Source organism: Magnusiomyces paraingens (assembly GCF_902498895.1).
Source record: "Magnusiomyces paraingens strain CBS 517.90 genome assembly, contig: contig2, whole genome shotgun sequence".
Classification (NCBI taxonomy): domain Eukaryota; kingdom Fungi; phylum Ascomycota; class Dipodascomycetes; order Dipodascales; family Dipodascaceae; genus Magnusiomyces; species Magnusiomyces paraingens.
Window position 1 is genome coordinate 990,268 of NW_022474068.1, and position 18,274 is coordinate 1,008,541.

General features: G+C 36.7%; 7 protein-coding genes across 7 annotated transcripts; 2 read left to right on the forward strand and 5 right to left on the reverse strand.

The window, feature by feature from the left end:
• Window positions 1–582: 582 nt before the first annotated feature.
• Window positions 583–2,991, reverse strand: SAPINGB_P002045 (uncharacterized protein; the record flags this gene model as incomplete). The annotated part of the gene is made up of 1 exon (XM_031996765.1): window positions 583–2,991. The coding sequence occupies one exon, from the start codon at window positions 2,989–2,991 to the stop codon at window positions 583–585; it is 2,409 nt and encodes an 802-aa protein (XP_031852656.1).
• Window positions 2,992–5,446: 2,455 nt separating this feature from the next.
• SAPINGB_P002046 (uncharacterized protein) lies at window positions 5,447–6,860 on the reverse strand (the record flags this gene model as incomplete). Its single annotated transcript, XM_031996766.1, has 3 exons — window positions 5,447–6,481; window positions 6,570–6,645; window positions 6,727–6,860. 3 exons carry the CDS (start codon window positions 6,858–6,860, stop codon window positions 5,447–5,449), a joined length of 1,245 nt encoding a protein of 414 aa, XP_031852657.1.
• Window positions 6,861–7,608: 748 nt separating this feature from the next.
• On the reverse strand, window positions 7,609–8,464 carry SAPINGB_P002047 (uncharacterized protein; the record flags this gene model as incomplete). The annotated part of the gene is made up of 5 exons (XM_031996767.1): window positions 7,609–7,780; window positions 7,916–8,044; window positions 8,134–8,226; window positions 8,317–8,331; window positions 8,427–8,464. 5 exons carry the CDS (start codon window positions 8,462–8,464, stop codon window positions 7,609–7,611), a joined length of 447 nt encoding a protein of 148 aa, XP_031852658.1.
• Window positions 8,465–8,799: 335 nt separating this feature from the next.
• Window positions 8,800–9,987, reverse strand: SAPINGB_P002048 (uncharacterized protein; the record flags this gene model as incomplete). The annotated part of the gene is made up of 1 exon (XM_031996768.1): window positions 8,800–9,987. The coding sequence occupies one exon, from the start codon at window positions 9,985–9,987 to the stop codon at window positions 8,800–8,802; it is 1,188 nt and encodes a 395-aa protein (XP_031852659.1).
• Window positions 9,988–10,815: 828 nt separating this feature from the next.
• On the forward strand, window positions 10,816–11,988 carry SAPINGB_P002049 (uncharacterized protein; the record flags this gene model as incomplete). The annotated part of the gene is made up of 1 exon (XM_031996769.1): window positions 10,816–11,988. One exon carries the CDS (start codon window positions 10,816–10,818, stop codon window positions 11,986–11,988), a length of 1,173 nt encoding a protein of 390 aa, XP_031852660.1.
• A 2,056-nt stretch (window positions 11,989–14,044) lies between these two features.
• SAPINGB_P002050 (uncharacterized protein) lies at window positions 14,045–15,286 on the forward strand (the record flags this gene model as incomplete). The annotated part of the gene is made up of 1 exon (XM_031996770.1): window positions 14,045–15,286. One exon carries the CDS (start codon window positions 14,045–14,047, stop codon window positions 15,284–15,286), a length of 1,242 nt encoding a protein of 413 aa, XP_031852661.1.
• A 1,188-nt stretch (window positions 15,287–16,474) lies between these two features.
• On the reverse strand, window positions 16,475–17,566 carry SAPINGB_P002051 (uncharacterized protein; the record flags this gene model as incomplete). The annotated part of the gene is made up of 1 exon (XM_031996771.1): window positions 16,475–17,566. The coding sequence occupies one exon, from the start codon at window positions 17,564–17,566 to the stop codon at window positions 16,475–16,477; it is 1,092 nt and encodes a 363-aa protein (XP_031852662.1).
• Between the last annotated feature and the right edge of the window lie 708 nt (window positions 17,567–18,274).

An 18,274-nucleotide genomic window follows, 5' to 3' on the forward strand; every position in this document is an offset into this window, starting at 1 on the left:
AACCAAAATTAATTGATTGATTTTATTTGATTTGATTCGATGAATTTTAAAACTAAAAAAAAAAAAAAAAAAAAAAGAGAAATAAATAAACAGCAGCTCTTTTTTGCTTATGAAAAAAAAAATCCGCGCTTTTTAGATTCCAAAAAACTTCTCCTTGATGTTAGAAATGTTTGATTTTGATTTGATTGAAAAGTGAAGACAAAATGAATGCCCTTCAGAAGAACCTCAGAGGCTTTAAGGCACACGCACGTGGGTAACTTTACCAGCAATGGTATGTGTCTGTGTGAGTGTGTCTGTGGAGATGGAATCAAGTAAAGTAAAATGTAAAGTGGGAAGCAAAGCAAAGCAAAGAAAAGCAAATCTACTCAATTAACAACAATTAAGAAAATTAAAAGACCGGGACTCAAAACTCGGGACTCGGAACTTTTAAAAAAAAAATATACAAATTATTAATAAAAAAAAAAAGTCACACACAAATCGCTTTTACAAAATAACAAGTTTAAATCATTAAGAAAGAAAGAAAGGGGGGGAAAAAATGAAAAAAAAAATGCTCTAGTGAGTGAATGAAACTCCCCTCCTGTCTCACTCATCCGCAGACGACCGGCGCCGCATAAAACTCAAAAACGACTTCTTCTTCTTCAACTTATCTCCATCTCTCTCCCTACTACCACTCCTATCCTTACTACTCGTATTAGAAGGAACTGACAATAACCCATGTCCTATACCACTACCAGGGCTTCCTCCACGAGATAAAGACAATGTGTTGGAAATAGACCGTGACAAAGAATGGCCACTGCGGGACCGTATCCGAGATCTATTGTCCGACACAATTGGAACAACAGGATCATATCCTTCAGGTGCTTCTTGATCACTATTATCATCATCATCATTATCACCATTGCTAGATCCATTTTTGCGCGGAGTCACCTTCATGCTATATGTTTCCGAAACAGTAGTATTGGTGCCGCTCATACTAACGCCGTTTGTCATTTCCTTAGATTGAGCTTGTTCGGTTGAAACTTTATTTTTATTATTATTATCATCATCAAACAATGATTTGTAGTTCTGACGCATATCCTTCTCATCGTCAATAAACTCGTTAACGTTAATGTCGGGTCTTGACGTTAGATACGTCATGAAGTTATAATCGCCAAGAGTTGTGTTAGCACTGCTGCGCCTCCGCAGCCCAAATCCAATCACTGTGTCTTCTTCTACATCACCAGCCTTATCATCAATCTCCTTTTCACCTTCGCCAGTGATGGTGATTACTGGGGCTTGACAAGTATCCTTCTCTGGGGATTTGATTTCAACCCCAACTGTTTCTTCATTTGTTGTAGTCACAGTCAAAAGAGGGGTGGCTTCAGGAGCTTTCACAGTAGTTGTAGAGGTTGCTTTTGCTGCACCTGTTTCTCCAGTTGCTGTTGCTGTGGCTGCTGCTGCTGCGGATTCCATTGCAGCTGCCTTTCTCTTCTTTTGCTCATTAAATGTTGTTTCAAACAACGGACTCAATTCACCCAACCGAACAATGGGAGTCTCGACCAAATGTGGATTCTTATCAAGCATTTCCTGCACAAGCACAATGACCGGCACAGGCGAGTGGTTAATTAAAAAGTTGGACAGTGTATTCTTTTTAGAAACGTAGCGCATGACATTATGGTACTGCTTGATGGAAGTGCCCACAACCACAATTGCTGGCTGGTAAAGCAACATTGCTTGGCGCACAATATGCTTAACACTACCAACAGATAGTTCCACAATGACATTAATTTTCTTGACACTAGAGTCAACCACCGTGTGGACAATAGAAGTCAGGAGTTCTTCGGCATGTGTGCGGTAAAAGGTTTCCGGATCTTTGGGATTGGACTCCTTTTCAACCTTGAGGCAAAGCAACTCGTCACCATCCTCCATCAGGTGGTCTACTAGCCACTGAAGGGCTTTACGGGATGCAGACACCGAAGAAAGAGCACATAAAAACGTGCGAGAACCATAAGTTTCTTGAAAATCCTCATGTTTAGAAGATAGAGAAAAAGACTGTAATTGTTGCTCGTCTGCAGGCGCATCCCCATTAGCAGAATTGGAAGTGGAGCCATGTGCTGCGGCTGCAGCCATCAAGGCGGTTGAGAACGAAGGTCTAGAAAACCAGTTGTACGATTGTGGAGGATTATAATATTCGACATTGATGGTATCAAAGGCAACTCTTCTAAAAAATGGAGTGTCTTCTAAAGCCTCTTCTTCTCTATCCTCGTCCGTTTCGTCGCCATCATCATCATCATCTTCAATTGCACTTTCATCTGCAACAGCAGCTGCGGCTTTAGTTTCGTCAGAAACCCCCGAGGGACTGTTTTTGGATGATGACCTGCGGCTGGAATTGGACCACGTTTTGCTGAGCTTGCGTGAGGGGTCCGAGCTATTTGCGCGCGACATGCTACTGGAACGGCTATTTGCAGCCGAGATGCGACGACGGGATGAGTTGCGTGACCGGTCAAGGCCTGCTCCGGCACCATCTGGGGAGTGCATTTCTGTGTCTTCTGAGCGACGGCGAAATAAAAGGGAATTGGATGCTGTATTAGAAAGAGTTCGTTCATAGGTGGATTGACGAGAAACTTTAGGATTTGGAGTAGGAGGTTGTTGAGGAAGAGGTGGGACTGTTGTGGAAGTTGAAGGAAGTTGGCCGGGAGGATTTGATTCGACGGTGGTAGAGTCTAGCATAGACCCGACGGATGCGACGGGAGTAGCTAGTGCAGCCGAGGCCGATGTGGCTGGAGGAATAGGTGTTGAAGAAGAGGAAGAAGAGGAAGAAGCTGGGGTTGCGGGTACAGCAGTAAGGGTAGCTGTGGTAGTAATTAGGGGGTCTACATTTGGAGATGAATATTCTGGAGATCCGGTTGAGTCAATGATTGCACTTGAAGAATCAGAAGGTTGATGTTGTTGTTGGTGCTGGAGCTGTTTGCGGAGCTTTTCAATATTTGGTTCGAGAAAAGACACCGACATGGTATAAGTAATTGTGATTATTTAGATGAGAGTGGGTTTTTTTTTTATATTTTTTTTTTTAATAATAGTATTTTATATAGATGTCAAGTTTTTTTTTTTAGTTTTATTTTTATAGAAATTTATTGATTATAAAATATAAAAAAAAATAAAAATAAAAGGTCAAAGTAGCATTTTTGTAATTTAATTAAAATTCTGGAATCTTTTTTTTTTTTTTTTTGGAAGGACAGGGTGGAGTATTTATATTGTTTTTTTTTTTTTAATAAATGTGTCGAGTGCAGAAAGTCGGTTTCCCAGATGAGTTAATTAGGCTGTGAATAGAAAATTAATTATTAGCCCACACATTTTGTTTGTCCATATAAGTATATAATAAATATGAATATATTTAATGAACATATGAACATATGAATTTTATATGAATTTTATATAATAATAATTTAAATCTTATTATTTTTATTATTTTTATTGTGTGGCAGCGGCAGCGGCAGCGGCATCATCAGCCTTATGTTATGTAAATGCTGACTCATATTTTCTGTGGGGCTTGGCGACAACGTACCATAACAACCACCACCTGAAGAACAAAAAAAAACAAAAAAACAAAAAAACAAAAAAAAAATCTACGCAGCACCCACAAAAGCGGCTGCCTGCACGTGCCACCACAGTTAAAGTCACACTTTAAATCAAAGATAAAAACGAGGTAACTTAAGAGTTTTTGTTGATTTTTTTGTTATATATATTTCTATTATTTTTATTATTAAAACCTACAAATTATTATAAAAATAAAATGCGGGGAAAAAGTTTTAAAGAGAATTTTTTTTTTTGTTAAAACTCACTTTGAAAAATAGAACCTATTATTATTTTAAGATAAAAAAAAAATAAAATAAAATTTAAATAAAATTAAATTAAAAAGAATAAAGTAGTTTTCTTTTATCAAAAGAGGGGAAATTTTGTATGTCAAAGGAGGGGCTCTCAGGGGTGGCTTTTTTTTTTTTTTATTTTTTATTTTCTAAAATATATCAAAGTTATTCTAAATAAAATAATTAACTTACCAGGTAATTAATTTAATTATTCTTTTTGAATTTATTTTTTTATTATTTTGTTTTGAATTTCTCCACAAAAAAAAAAAAAAAAATCTACACAGAAATGCTGAAAATCCTCATTTTAAATAATAATTATATTAAATAAACAGGCCATTTATCTAATCAAAATAAAAAAAAATAAAATCTTTGTTTTGTTTAAAAAAAAAAAGCACGTTTTATTATTATTATTATTATTTTTTTTTTGTACTTCTCTAATTTTAAAATCTCCCATTGATGAAATAATCGGATTCAATCACTTCATTATTTTTACTTTTTAATTTATTTTTATTTTCTTTTTTTGTAATAAGGTCTTTCTGGTATTTTGTATATATATAATAATATAGTGTCTTAGTAATAATATTTAGATAACACAATTTTTTTTTTTTAGTATTGAACATTATTATTATTATTATTATTATTATTATTGGTAACAAACATCAATTCCGGATTTCTGGCTTTTTTTTTTATTTTTGAAGGGAAATTTTCCCGGTTGGCTTGCTTCTTCTTTTTCTTCTTCTTTTTCTTATCATCATCTTGGAAAATAAAAAAATTAAATTAAATAAAAAAAATGGTTCATTGACTCGAGACACTTTGAGTCTTGGCTATATACATGTATATATATATATTTTTTTAGGGCTTCAGTCGCTAAGTTTGCCGTGGAAACATACCAAGAAAAGCCCATTCTTTAGAGAACAATAGTATTTGGTATTTGTGTGGTAGTAGTAGTATTGGTAGTAGTAGACACCTCTTTTATTTTATTTTATTTTTTTGGAGGAATTTTTCCGTAGTCATATCACTCAATGCTAATAATAATAAAAAATGAGATTAATGGAACTTCAATCTTGATCACCATTTAATAATAATAATCAAACCAATAAAAAAAAAGGAATAATTCTAAACTTTTAAACTCGTGTCATTGCCTAGACACTTGAAAATGTAAAGTCTGCCACTTTATAGTAATTCTACAAAAAAAAAAAGAAAAATCTTATTATCCTTCGGAAATGCCCTCTCTCTCTCTCATAAAATCTAATAACTTACCAATCCAAGTAACTCTTTTTTCACAAAACACTCGTACCCGTAACCATGGTGATAATCGCCACAAAACATAGCCACTCCTATGGCTCTCTTCTACTTCCTCCTAATTTCTCTGTTCCAAACACCAAATTCTACCATCTCCTGTTCTATTCTTCTTCTTCTTTTTTTTTCTATTTTCTAAAATAAAGAATAATAAAAAAAAATTATATATATATATATATATATATAAATATATAATATAGTAATAATCATCCCATTTAATCATTACAACTTCTCTCAAATACCCAATTTAAAACTCATTTAGTCCAATGCATCATCATCATCATCATCATCACTAACTACCATTAAATGGCATGCGAATCTCCAAAGGGGTCCTCCTCATCTTCATCAGCAGGTCTACGGCTCTTACCCTTGCTACTATGACCCCCGCCACTGCTAGAGCTACCGCCACCTCCACCTCCCTCTTTCAAATTCATCCGAGCCATTCTATCGCTCTCCACCTTCCAGTCATCTTCCTCATAATCACTATCCGCAGACCCATCTGAATCTGAATCATAATCTGCTGGTCGACTCATCTTATCATATTCCTGCAGTGCCCCAACAAGCTCATCATTGGCATGAATCAGCGGGCCAATAAATTCCTCACTTTCAATCGAGTGAATGTATCTCAAAACATGCTTACGCAATGCACGGCACTTGTTAAAGCATTCCGTTGCCTTCGGATTCTGAGTCGAAAGCTCCTTCTCCCAATTGATCAACTGCAATGCATTATTCAGGTTGGTTGCTGCAGATCCAGACTCAGCAAGAACTTTTTGAATCTTAGGCCGCTCAGTCGTCAAATTGATTTTTCTCACAGTTTGCTTCTTAGACTGAGAATGGTGGGATGTGGTATGAGAAACAGGTTTAGGCTTTGAAGAGCTCGGTGGAATCGGAGGTGCCCGCAAAGATGAAGAAGACGACCCATAGCTTCTATCATCATCATTATCATCGTTATCATCGTTATTATTATTATTATTATTATAATCATTGTCCTTCCCATTTCTATCATAAGTCTCTCCACGTCTTCTTGCATCCCGCTCCTCTTCCTCATCTCCATAATCCTCCTCAAGATCCCGAGGATCGTTTGATAGATACTTAGGTTGTGGTCGTGGTTTGCGCACTCTCATGGGAACTTGCTTGTGTAAAGCCACTAGCCGCTCACATTCGCGCCGTCCACGCAAATCTTGTGCCCACACAGCAAACATGCCTTGTGCTCGCACCTTGACTTTCTTTGGAGTTGACTGATCAGTCACGAGCAACCGCAGCCGTTCTAGCAGGTACTCATCACAGTACAGTGGGGTCAATGATTTGCCGCCATTTTGAATCAGTGCATCAAGTAACTATTAAAAAATTTTATATTGTCAGTTTCAATTTTTTTTTTATTTTTTTTTTCGTTTTTTATGCATTAAATTGAATTTTAATACTTACAATAAGAGCTCGAAGTTGCTCATGAACATTGCCGTATTTTAATTTTTTGCGAATAGCACGTGCAGCCTCCGTTGGTCTATTAAAGCAAATAATAAATAGTGGTGTTTGCGCGCGGTTAGATAAGGAGGGGAAACAAACACAGTTTTAATATACTAACCCAGTAGACTGAATGCTAATAATTTCAACAAGCTCAACAATCTCTGCAACATCATCTTCAGGGTAATTCTGAGATGTTAAGCGGTCAATCGTTGCTGTAACGGCCGTGTAAGGTTTATCAGATAAAAAGCCCATTGTTTGGGGGTAATAGTGGTGGTGATGATAGTATATAAGTTTTTAAGTTTTATGGTGGTGGTGGTGGTGGTAAAGAAAAAAAAGGGGGGAAATTGGAATGGCGCAATTTTATATGAAACAAAAAACCAAATTTTCAAAAAGAAAGAAATTAAAATGAAAATAAAAATAAAAAAATAAAAAAATTCAATAAATAGGAGAACTTTATCTAAACTCACTTCCTTAGAAATGGTTATAGATTTATTTCAAACTTCAAAAATCTATAAAAGATGATGATAGCAAGAAGAAAAAGAAGAGGGAAAAGGAATGTGGAAAACGTAGTAGCCACCAAAACAAAAACACAAAAAATTTTTGATAGAAGCCAAGTTAATCTTTGTTTGCGAGAGTTAAATAGACTGGTATTACAAAAACAAGTAAACTAAGCCGGGTAATGTTAGTATCAATTCAAAAGAACCTTGAAGTCTTTTCTTCTATTCAAACAGTTGAAATACACCAGTCTTTCAATCAAAAATCAAAAATCAAAAATCAAATATCAAATATCAAATATAAATTATATAGAACTTAAACTATGTTTCAATGTTTAATATTTTTTTTCTTTTATTTAACATTATTAATTTTTTTTTTAAATAAATTTACAAATAACTTAAAGAATGAAAAAAAAATGAAAACGTCCCCGATCCAGACAATTGTACACTTAAATGTCATTATCGTTAAGAGTTAATCTTTACCCCTTTTTTTTTTTTTTTTTTTTTTACAAGATTTGACGAGCAATACCGGCACCTCCCAAAGTCGAACTAGTCATAAACTCTTGGCCCTTAATTGCTGCCAAACCGTAACATAAACTCGCCAACGTAAACATGATTGCAATCGCCAGTAACGATGTGACCATAGCAGCACACGACACATACTGAATAGCTGCCATTCTAAATATACATTTGAAATAATCTTTTGTTAGAAAAGTGTGTATTTCTAGTCACGTTCACATCAAAATCATGACAAAAAAAGAAAATATGCCAGTTATATAGCATATAAAATTTTGACAAAAAAAAAATACTTACAAAAGGTAGAAACCAGCTCGAGGCAAGTTTTGGTTAAAGCCTTTTATAAAATTGATGAATCGATCTGTCAGGGGACAAATCTTTAAAAGGAAAGGAATTTCCACAAATATGACCACAAGACCTTGAACTCTAGATTAAATTATTAGTATACCCCAGATCAATAATTAATAATAACCAAAAAAAAAAAAAAACATTGTTTTGTTGTAGCAATCACTTACATGGCCACAATTGAAAAGGCAATGACCCAGTTGACATGGAAAATATTGGCAATCCCCAGCGCAATGCACAAGATAATATTGATAATGGCAATCCTCAATCACATCCACAAGCCGGTTAGAACAAATGTTTTGATAAAAAAAAAACACGGGTTTAACGCGATATTTGACAAAGATTAAACTTACCATTGGCCATAGATACTATAATACACGTGTTAAAACTGTAATATATATATATATATATAGAAAAATAACCTAACAACACAAATCACCATTTTTTTTTCCAAAATACTTACCTGAAATTTCGCGTCTGTAGTTCTTCTTTAAGAGTCATTGTTGCTGAATACTAATGTCTTGACGTGTTTTTAACAGAAAATACAAGAATAGTGGTAGAGAAGGAGGACAAAATTAAAAAGGGGATCGCTGGTGGGGAAGCCACTAACTACAGCGACTACGCAGTGTGTTATTGTGGCACGTATGCCACAGGGTTAGGTTTTGATTACAACCTGGTTTGATTTGAATTTTCAAACCTCGATTTGGAAATGAGAATGGGTTTATAAATTTGAAACTTTGGAAAATTAGAACAAACTTTTTGTTTTTTTTATTTATTAAAAATTTATTATTATTTTCATTATTATTATTATTATTAAGTCATTACATGGTTGGTCATTAAAAGTCAGAGAGATCTTCATCAGGAAGCGTCTCAATCATAACTGTGCTCTTCTTCTTAGGAGAAGGCTTAGGAGCTGTGGCATTAGCAGAACTAGTGGAAGGCTTAGTCACAGGCTTGAGCAAAGTCTTCAGCTCAGAAACCAAAGCCTCCACCTTGTCTGCATAATTCACAGCCCTGCCAGTCAGCTGGGCCTTGAATCGCTTGCACTCAGGATCTTCAATTCTCAATCCGTCCAGCTGCTCGTACAACTTCTCGAGCTCCATCTGGGCACGTTGCAAGACATTCAATCGTGAGTTCATGCGATTGTATTCCTCACTATCTGATAGTTCCTCAGAGGAGACTGATCCGGAAGCCTTGTGGATGCGGTCATAAACATCCACATTGTGCTGGATCTTCTTGTTGATTGTTTCCAAAGTGGATTTAAAGTTCTTGACTGGCTGTTCAGCAACTTTAACTGGAGATTCAGTCTCAACAAGTTTAGTTTCAGCTGGGGTTGTCTCAACTGACTTGGTTTCGACTGGTGCAGCAAAAGGAACAGCTTCCTCTTCTTCCGTCAGATCTTCATCCTCTTCTTCACTGACGTCATCTTCATTTTCAGTCTCAGAGTCCTGAGCAAGGGAGTGCATTATAACATCTTCCTGCCTCTCTACTTCCTCAGGCTGTTGCTGAACTTGTTCTTGTTCTTGTTCTTGCTCTTCTTCTTCACTTTCAAATTGATCATAAGGAAAGCCAAAGAACTGGTCAAAGAAAGATGCAGGAACACGGTTGTTTGTGCGTTGGCAAGCAAACGGCGATGCTTGAATGCGAGTGTTAGGTGACTTGCGAACCTGCTGTGTCTTCTTCTTCTGTTGTTGCTCAAAGTAAATTTTGCGAGCACGCTCTTGTTGTCTTTGAAGAGCAATGGAGCGTTGGCGAGCTTCAACCTCAGCGCGGGCTCTAGCTTGAGCTTGAGCTTGAGCTTCAGCCTTGGCACGGGCCTCAGCTCTAGCTTGGGCTTCTGCACGAGCTCTGGACTCAGCTGCAGCAGCCTGTTGCTGGCGGTAGTAGTATTGTTCTCGTGCCAACTGCTGTTGTCTTGCGTACTGTTGTCTAGCATACTCAGCCTCGTAGGGGTCCTGGAAGAAGGGCGACGACGAGCACTGGCGTCTAGGATTGTAGTAGCTGTAAGGAGAAACGAACTGCATTATTAAATAGTTGTTTGTTTGATTAATTGGTTGATAGATGATTGTTTGAAATGATTGTTTGAAATAATTGTTTTTGATGATGATGAGAAAGAAGAAAGGAAAAAAAAAAAATTTCAACTTGGTGGACCTTTGGTCTTCCTTATATAGGCAAGGAAAGACCTTGATATCGAAGGTAGTTCATGAAGATTGTGGAGTATTCGAGAACACGGAAAATTCCACAAAGTTGTGGCAACTTCTAGAACGTTCTTTGTGGTTCTGGCATAAGGCTGACTAAAAGTTGAACGTTGCAGAACATTTCTGTCAAGTCTGAGCTCAGGGGGAAAAAAAAAAAATTGAAATAGTCTATATGATTCTATTCTTACTAAGCAATTTTGCAACAGATTATTGCAACAGAATATGCTCAAGCAACAAGCTCAGACGGTGCAACCGAATTTTTCAATCTGCACAAACAACATGGAAAAAACAACATTACCTTGATCTGTCGAAATACACCGAACCCACAACATATTCGGACTCCGCAACAATTCCTAAAGATCAAAGCTCCGATCGAGGATCTTCTTGTAACATAAGATTGTAACAGACAAGCCTCAAAAAAAAATAAAATAGAAAGAAATTTTACAGTACGGCCAGCGCACATGTCAGCATGTTCAAACTTAGTCACAATCAGGAAAAAAAAAAAAAAGGACCGCGCGCTTAATCTCTCTATCTCGTCCTTTCCACTCCTCCTCCCTCTTTTTTTTTTTTATTTTTATTTTTTTATCACTAATTTGATCTCCATCAAACATCAAATCAAATAGATTTTTTTTAAACCAGATTGGAACCAAAATCATGGCTCAAGAAGAAGAACTACCATATCCTACTGTTAAATCTGTGCTTTCCATTCAATCACATGTTGTACATGGATACGTGGGAAACCGCACATCGACATTTCCTCTCCAAGTTTTGGGGTGGGACGCAGATGTACTCAACACGGTGCAACTATCAAATCATACAGGCTACGGAAAGATCTTTGGACAAAAGCTGAGTGCTGAAGAGATCTGGACACAGTACGAAGGGTTGCGCAACATTGGCATGCATCTGGAGTATGATGCAGTTTTAACAGGGTATGTTCCCACAGCAGATGGTACAAGAACCGTTGGAAAAATTGCTGCAGATATTGTTAAATCACAAGAAAAAGAAAAAGAAGAGAAGACTCAGGGGGGGAATGGAGAAAAAAAAAAGAGCCAGGCAATTTGGATCCTGGACCCTGTAATTGGAGACAATGGGCGGTATTATGTGGAACAGGACGTGATCCCCGTGTACCGCGAGATTTTACGTAACGGAGGTGTGACAGCCGTAACTCCCAATCAATTTGAAGCCGAGGTACTAACAGGGATTACAATCAAGACGCGTGGGGATGTGATACGGGTGCTTGATGTATTTCACCGGGAGTACCGAGTGCCACATGTTATTTTAACATCGATGAAACTGGATGCAGAAGCAGATACGATTTGGAGTGTGGGGTCTTCATTAGAGTCTTGTGGAGTGGAGGGTAGCGTAGAAGTTCCCCACGTTTTTTACTACGAGTATCCGTCGCTCAAGGCGTACATTACAGGTACGGGGGACTTGTTTGCGGCGTTGCTTGTTGACCGATTGCACAAGTACTTGGAACTGGCTCGGGGGGATGCCAATGGGTTTGCAAAAGTTATTGCAGGGGCAGCAGAAGCAGCAGAAGCAGAAGCAGAAGCAGAAGCAGAAGCAGAAGCAGAAGCAGAAGCAGAGGGGGAACCAGGTAAAGAAGATGCGCGGTATATTCCGTTGGCGTTTGCACTAGGCGAGGTTCTTGGAGTTGTACAAGCTGTGATTCGACGGACTTTGGCAAACCCTGCGTTGAAGACGGTACAAGCGGGAGTATATGGAAATATTGAGTCGATGAAGAATGGGGAGCTTAAGTTGATCCAGTCGCGTGATTTGATACCCGGAACAGCGATTCCCTATCAGGTACGAAAGTTTGAAGTGTAGTTATGGGAAAAACTTATATAAGTTTTACCAAGGGGGAGAGAGTTTTCAATATTAGTAAAACGGTTTTAGAAAGAGAGAGAGAGAGAGAGAGAGAGAGAGAGAGAAAAAAAAAACCCTTTTTATTAAGAGGTAACATAATATATAGACACATTGCATAATGGGAAATTTTTTTTAAATGACAAAAAAAAAATAAATTTAGTGGTAGAATATTTATGTCCTATATTTTTGGTGTCAATAGGGAGGTTTAAAAGAGAGAGAAAAGGACCAGTTGATTTTTATGGCAATCCTCTTTTTTTTTTTTTTTTGATAAAACTATTCTGACAATCTTTTTTTATTTTTATTTTTATTTTTAAGATGGTGACATTTCATTCATCCACTTTTTTTTATTTTTATTTTTAATTTTTATTATTGAAAAAAAAAAAAGAACCTGAAGTTGGTGATAATTGTATAACTATATATTATGTACATTAAAATCCAAACAATCCATTGCTACTTTGGATGGGTGGCCAGAAAAGTACATATAAAAATAATAAGCCATAATGAGAGGTTAATGTTTCAGTCTGCCGCACATTATTTGTTTGACTTTGAAACTGTTTTTTTTTTTTTTTTTTCTTTAAAGCTTTTTCTTTTTTTTCTCTTTTTTATAAGTCCATTTTTTTTTTTTTTTTGTATGTAATACAGACTTTAATTATCTTTTCTTTAGGAATGAAAAGATTTGCGATGTTTTTTTTTTTTTTTTAATTTTTTATTTTGGACGGGTCGTAAAAAAAAAAAATAAAAATAAATAAAAAAATAAAAAAATAAAAAATAAAAAATAAAACACGCCTTGGGAAAAATAAATTGTACATATAAAAATAATAAAAAAATTATCCATTTATATTTATTTAAACCAGCCAGCCGCAGAAGACAACAAGCCATGATGACCAGCCTTCCTTCCAAGCATTTTTTTTTTCCCCTCTACACTATCCAATTCTCCATGTAAAGAGAACAAAAAAAAGAAAAAAAAAATACTTTAAATATTTATATATAAAATTCATTATAACGAAGTCAAGCCGCTAGAAAAAAAATTGATGACCCTTCTGAAAGAAGAAGATGAGAATAAGTTAGTAAGTAAGTAAGTAAGTAAAAACAAGAAGATCTAAGCAGGCTTAGTGTTATAAGCCATTCTTCTTCTTCTTCTTCTTATTCTTATTATTCTCCCTCCCCCACCAGAATTTTTGATTGTTTGTTCTTTGAAAATCAACTTTTAATCTTCTCTCTCTCCTTCTCTTCAATCAAAGCGACTGAAGCATTTCGTCACAAAGAACTTCTTATTTGCTATTTTTTTTCTCTCTCTCTCTCTATTATTCGATATATATTGTATATTTGTATTGTAAATATATATATTCGATATACCTAAATGGTCAATATCGTTATACCGGTGCGCCTGACTATTTAGGTCTACACCATTTGGGTATATACTTTAAATAAATTACTTTTTTTTTTTTTTTTTTTTACTACATCGGTAGGACATATATAATTGAAAAATATATATATTTTTTTTTATATTTAACCAAATCCATTTCCCCCGTATTTCTGTTTTTATTTTATTTTATTTTATTATTTTTCCCTTTTTTTTATTTTTTTTCTCTCTCTTCTTTTCACCATCTTATTCACTCGTTTTTTAAAAAAAAAAATGTCTCCATCGCTCTCAAAAGATTCGCAATTCTCTCCTCAAAATCTACTACCAAACTATTCTTCAAACACAGCGCTTGCTCCATCCAGAACAAGCACCGCATCATCTACAACTTCTCTTTCAACATCTTTATTTTCTGCATCTTCCTCATGCTCCAGCCTAGCATCCAGCCAATATTCATGCGACAGTATTGATGAAAATGAAAATATCTATAATAATAAACAACAGACTTATAACCCCTCAATAAACAGTACTAATAATAGCCAGCAACAAATTTCTTCTGCATCCGCCTTGAAACCCTTTGTTTCTTCTTCCTCTTCTTCTTTCACTACTTCTTCTTTTTCTTCAACAGATAATATTTTCAATCCAATCTATAACAATATGAACAAACCACAAAGTTCCAATTCCATTGATGACAAACTAGTACAAAGGGGGTTGACTAAAATTCGCGCGGACTCTCGCAACAATGCGCCCACTTGCTATTCTACATCTTGCAGTACAGTATCACGAGCTGCAGAACAAGTACCACTGCCTGAAGAAGAAAAAGAAGAAGAAAAAGTTGTACCTACTATTACTAGTAATAATGGCGACTGTGCGGCAGCGGCCACCGGAGCACAGGCCTTGCCCGTGGTCCAGACCCTCTCACTCGCCCACGCTTGCACACAAGTGGGTGGTGACAAAAGTGATATTTATAGTATCAGTACACCTGTTGCTTCCACACTGGTAGATGAAGAAGAAGAAGAAAAAGAAGAAGAAGAAGAAGATCAAATCCGAAAACATGACCATCTCGCAAAACCCTGTTCCGTGCTACTCTCTCAAAGACACCGTAGTAATAGCCCACCTCCTCAGCTTGCTGATTTAAATCTTTCTAGAAATGAAGCCCACTGCGGTCTAGCACAATGGCCTTCACTTGAGGCCCGTCTCTCCAGACTTGTAAGAGCCCACATCAACTCCAAATCACGCAGAACGGTAGACGTCCACACTCTTTTGCTTTGGGCCCGTGATCTCTATGTCCAGCTATACGGACAACCCGGTAGCCATCGGGGCCGTAAGCGACAGCCATCACCAGATTGTGACTCGTATCACCGGTGCTACAATTACAATGTGTACAATTATTATGGATCGACAAACAATGAAGCATCAGGGCATGACGTCAAGCGCATGATACCTCCAGCGGCGTTGGGATCGCTACGTAAGAGCTCTACCATTCCACGCACTCTGGTGTACCTGAGCGATAGTGCATTGTCGGTGCCTTACGTGCGGCGGGCCAGTGCACCAGTAGGTAGCGAAGCGGGACCTCGAGGAGGGGTTGATGATCATTCAGAAGACAATGATGGCACCAAGAATGAAAATTTACGTTATGATAATGACGAGGACTTGAATGCATACCATAATAATAATGACCTTAGCTCGCACCACCCACACCAGCATAAAATTGAGGCGTCGCGGTATAAGGGGTATGTTTTTTTTGATATAGTAGAGGAGGAAGAGGATGATGATGATGATGATGATGAGGACGATGAAACAGAGCTTTTTGAATGCGATGATCTTGAGAGAGTACCGAGCATTACAGAAGCCATGATTATGGAGTTTGCAGCAGCCAATCGAATCATCCTTTCATGAAGAGAGAGAGAGAAAAAAAAAAACAAACAAACCAGTTTGGTCGTTACAATTCCAAATGTATATTTAGCATACCTTCATTCATTCATTTATTCTTTCATACAATTTTTTTTTCTCTCCCCCCCAAAAATATACGAGTTTTTATAATTATTTAATTCATTAATCCATTAATCCATTAATTCACTAATTCATTAATTATTGTAAATAATAGTTTTTATGTATCGGTCTAAGGATGCATTAAAGATACCTTGGCCATTCGGAGAGATAATTCCATCCAATTCTTTCCTCCTCCTTCTCCTTCTCCAACTCTTTGGAATATCTGGTTGGTTGGTCTACAAATTTCATGCAAAAGACGCCATCGGTGGATCGGTTTAGTCGGACAGACTGTATGAAGTAAAAAAAAAAAAAAATAAATGCCCAAGGTCTACACTGGTGATAATTATTATTAAATTAAATTAATAAATCCATATATGTACCTGTTTAAAAAAAAAAAAAAAAAAGGAGAAGACCTGAAAATATGAAAATGCACGTGCTTTTTTTTTTTTTTTTTTTTTTTTTTTACTTTCACACCCTCTCCCTCTCTCTCCCCGATTTTCCTCCCAAAAAGAAACTAGAATTAACGCTTCTTGCCCAAAGTAAATCAACACAAAAAAATTTCACCTCTTTTTATTTTTTTAGATCACTAGCAAAAAAATTTTCAAATATATTGGTGAAACAATGCCAGCTTATAGGTGTAAATACCCTTGATATTTTTTTTTTTAAAAAAAAAAAACAGAAAAAAAAAAGAAATCAACATTTTATATATAATTGGAAAAGCAATTGAACTTTAGATCTCCCAAAATCTTTGATCTGAGATTTTTTTTTTTAACAGAAAAAAGGTTTAACTCTGCATGCGACACACATATACCCGCAAGACATTGACAACAACCCTTCTTTAAAGAAAATAAACAAACAAGATTTAAAGGGTTTGGACTATCCCTTACATAGATTAAACATTTGAATCAATAAGGACTTAAACAGAAAGTTTTTATTTTTTCATTTTTTTTTTTTTTTTTTTAAAGTTGGGGAAACTTTTATTTGTCATAGTTTTTTTTCTGTCACAAAAAAATGTTAAATCTTTGAATTCCCTAAATGTAACAAAGCCGCACGCGGCTTATTCTATGTTCTAAATAAAATCCTCTATTCCCTCTATCAAGCATCTTTGAAAAACTTATCATACCCAATCATGGTAAACCGGTAATGAACATCACCCTTTTGCATGCGCTGCCAGGCCTGGCTCAAATTCTCCTCATTCATCTCTAGCGTCTCAACCCAAGGCTTGATGTTATGTTTGCTGGCAAAGTCAAGCATATACTCAATCTCCTCCACAGACCCTAGCAGCGAGCCTTGCACGGAAATGCCGCGCACAAGCAGGTCTACAGGACGCAAGTTTAAGCGCTCAGATAAAGGCGGGAAAGTAATAAATGTAAATTTGCCGCGGGCCTTGAGCAATGGGAACAGGTGATCCACAGCTGATTCTGAGAAACTGGAGCCCGTGTTTACAATCAAATCGAGCGAGTGCTTATGGGCAGCCACAGCTTCCTCATCGTTGGTTGCAAGATAATGATCAGCCCCAAGCTTTTCAGCATCTGCTTCCTTAGACTTTGATCGCGAAATGGCAGTAACCTCGCACCCAAGCGCTTTGGCAAATAAAATGGTCATGTGTCCAATACCTCCAATACCAACTACTCCTACACGGTCTCCTTTCTTGACACCGGCTTGTAACAGCGGAGCAAACCCAGTGATACCACCGCACAGCAATGGTGCTGCATGTTGGGTGTCGATATTATCTGGGATCTTAAAAACCAAGGACGAGTTAACACGTACATGGGACGCATTGCCGCCAATTGTACCTTGCTTTGATTCGATTGTTTGCGCAAAGTATGTGCCCACCGAGTTGTCGCAGTAGTTTTCCATACCAGCCTTGCATGCGCCGCACGTGTGGTCACAGTCGCACTGTGCGCCCACGCCAACCCGATCTCCCAGCTTGAGCGAAGCTTTTGCTTTAGGTCCGATCTTGATAATGGTGCCAATGATTTCGTGGCCAACTGCTACGGGTGCATATGGCCGCCCCCAGTTACCACTCACGGCATGAACGTCGGAACCACAAACACCACAAGCTTCGATCTTGATGTCAACGTCAAAGTCGCGGAACTCCTGGGGGGTGTATTCAAAGACTTTAGGATGGAGATAATCGTCAAAATCAATGACACCGAGAGCGGTGAAAGTTTCAGGGTATACCATGTTGATTTACTTTTTTTTTTTTTAATTGAAGAAACAGAAAAAGAGAGAAAGAAAGAGAGAAAAAAAGTAGAGATTATATGGAAATTGAATTTTTTATGAAATAAATTAATAAATAAAAAAAACAATAGTACTATTCAATTCCTTTTATACTTTTTTTCTTCCGCCTCTACGGGTATTTCGTCTCTTATCAAAATACAATGCTTGCTTTATTAAATATTTTTTTTATTATCGGCGGCAACCTATTGATGCTTTGTTGTAGGTATTATAGGTACTCTATTGAAGAAACACCAGTAGCTCTGTTCGAGCACATACACACTGACACACATATACATCGCGATGCATATCTGCATACTTAGAGACCCACGTTGAAAAGATCTTGGATATGAAAAAGCAGGCCAACTATCAAACGCATATCTGCATCTCGGTTCCCAATCTGGTATCTTAACCCTGAACTTAATTGGAGGGTTCCGGCTGGCATATCCTTTTCAAAGTATTGATAAGAATGTTTCCAAGACCGTTTTTTTTTTATCCTGGAGATATTTTTATAATCTTAAACCTTTAAATACCACTTTGATCCTATTCTTTATTTTTATATTTTTATATTTTTGTATTTTTTTTTTTTTTTTTTTTTTTGCAGTCATACTTACATGTATATCACTCACTCACCGGAATTTTTTTTTTTTTTTTTTTCAAATAGTGGGATGTTTA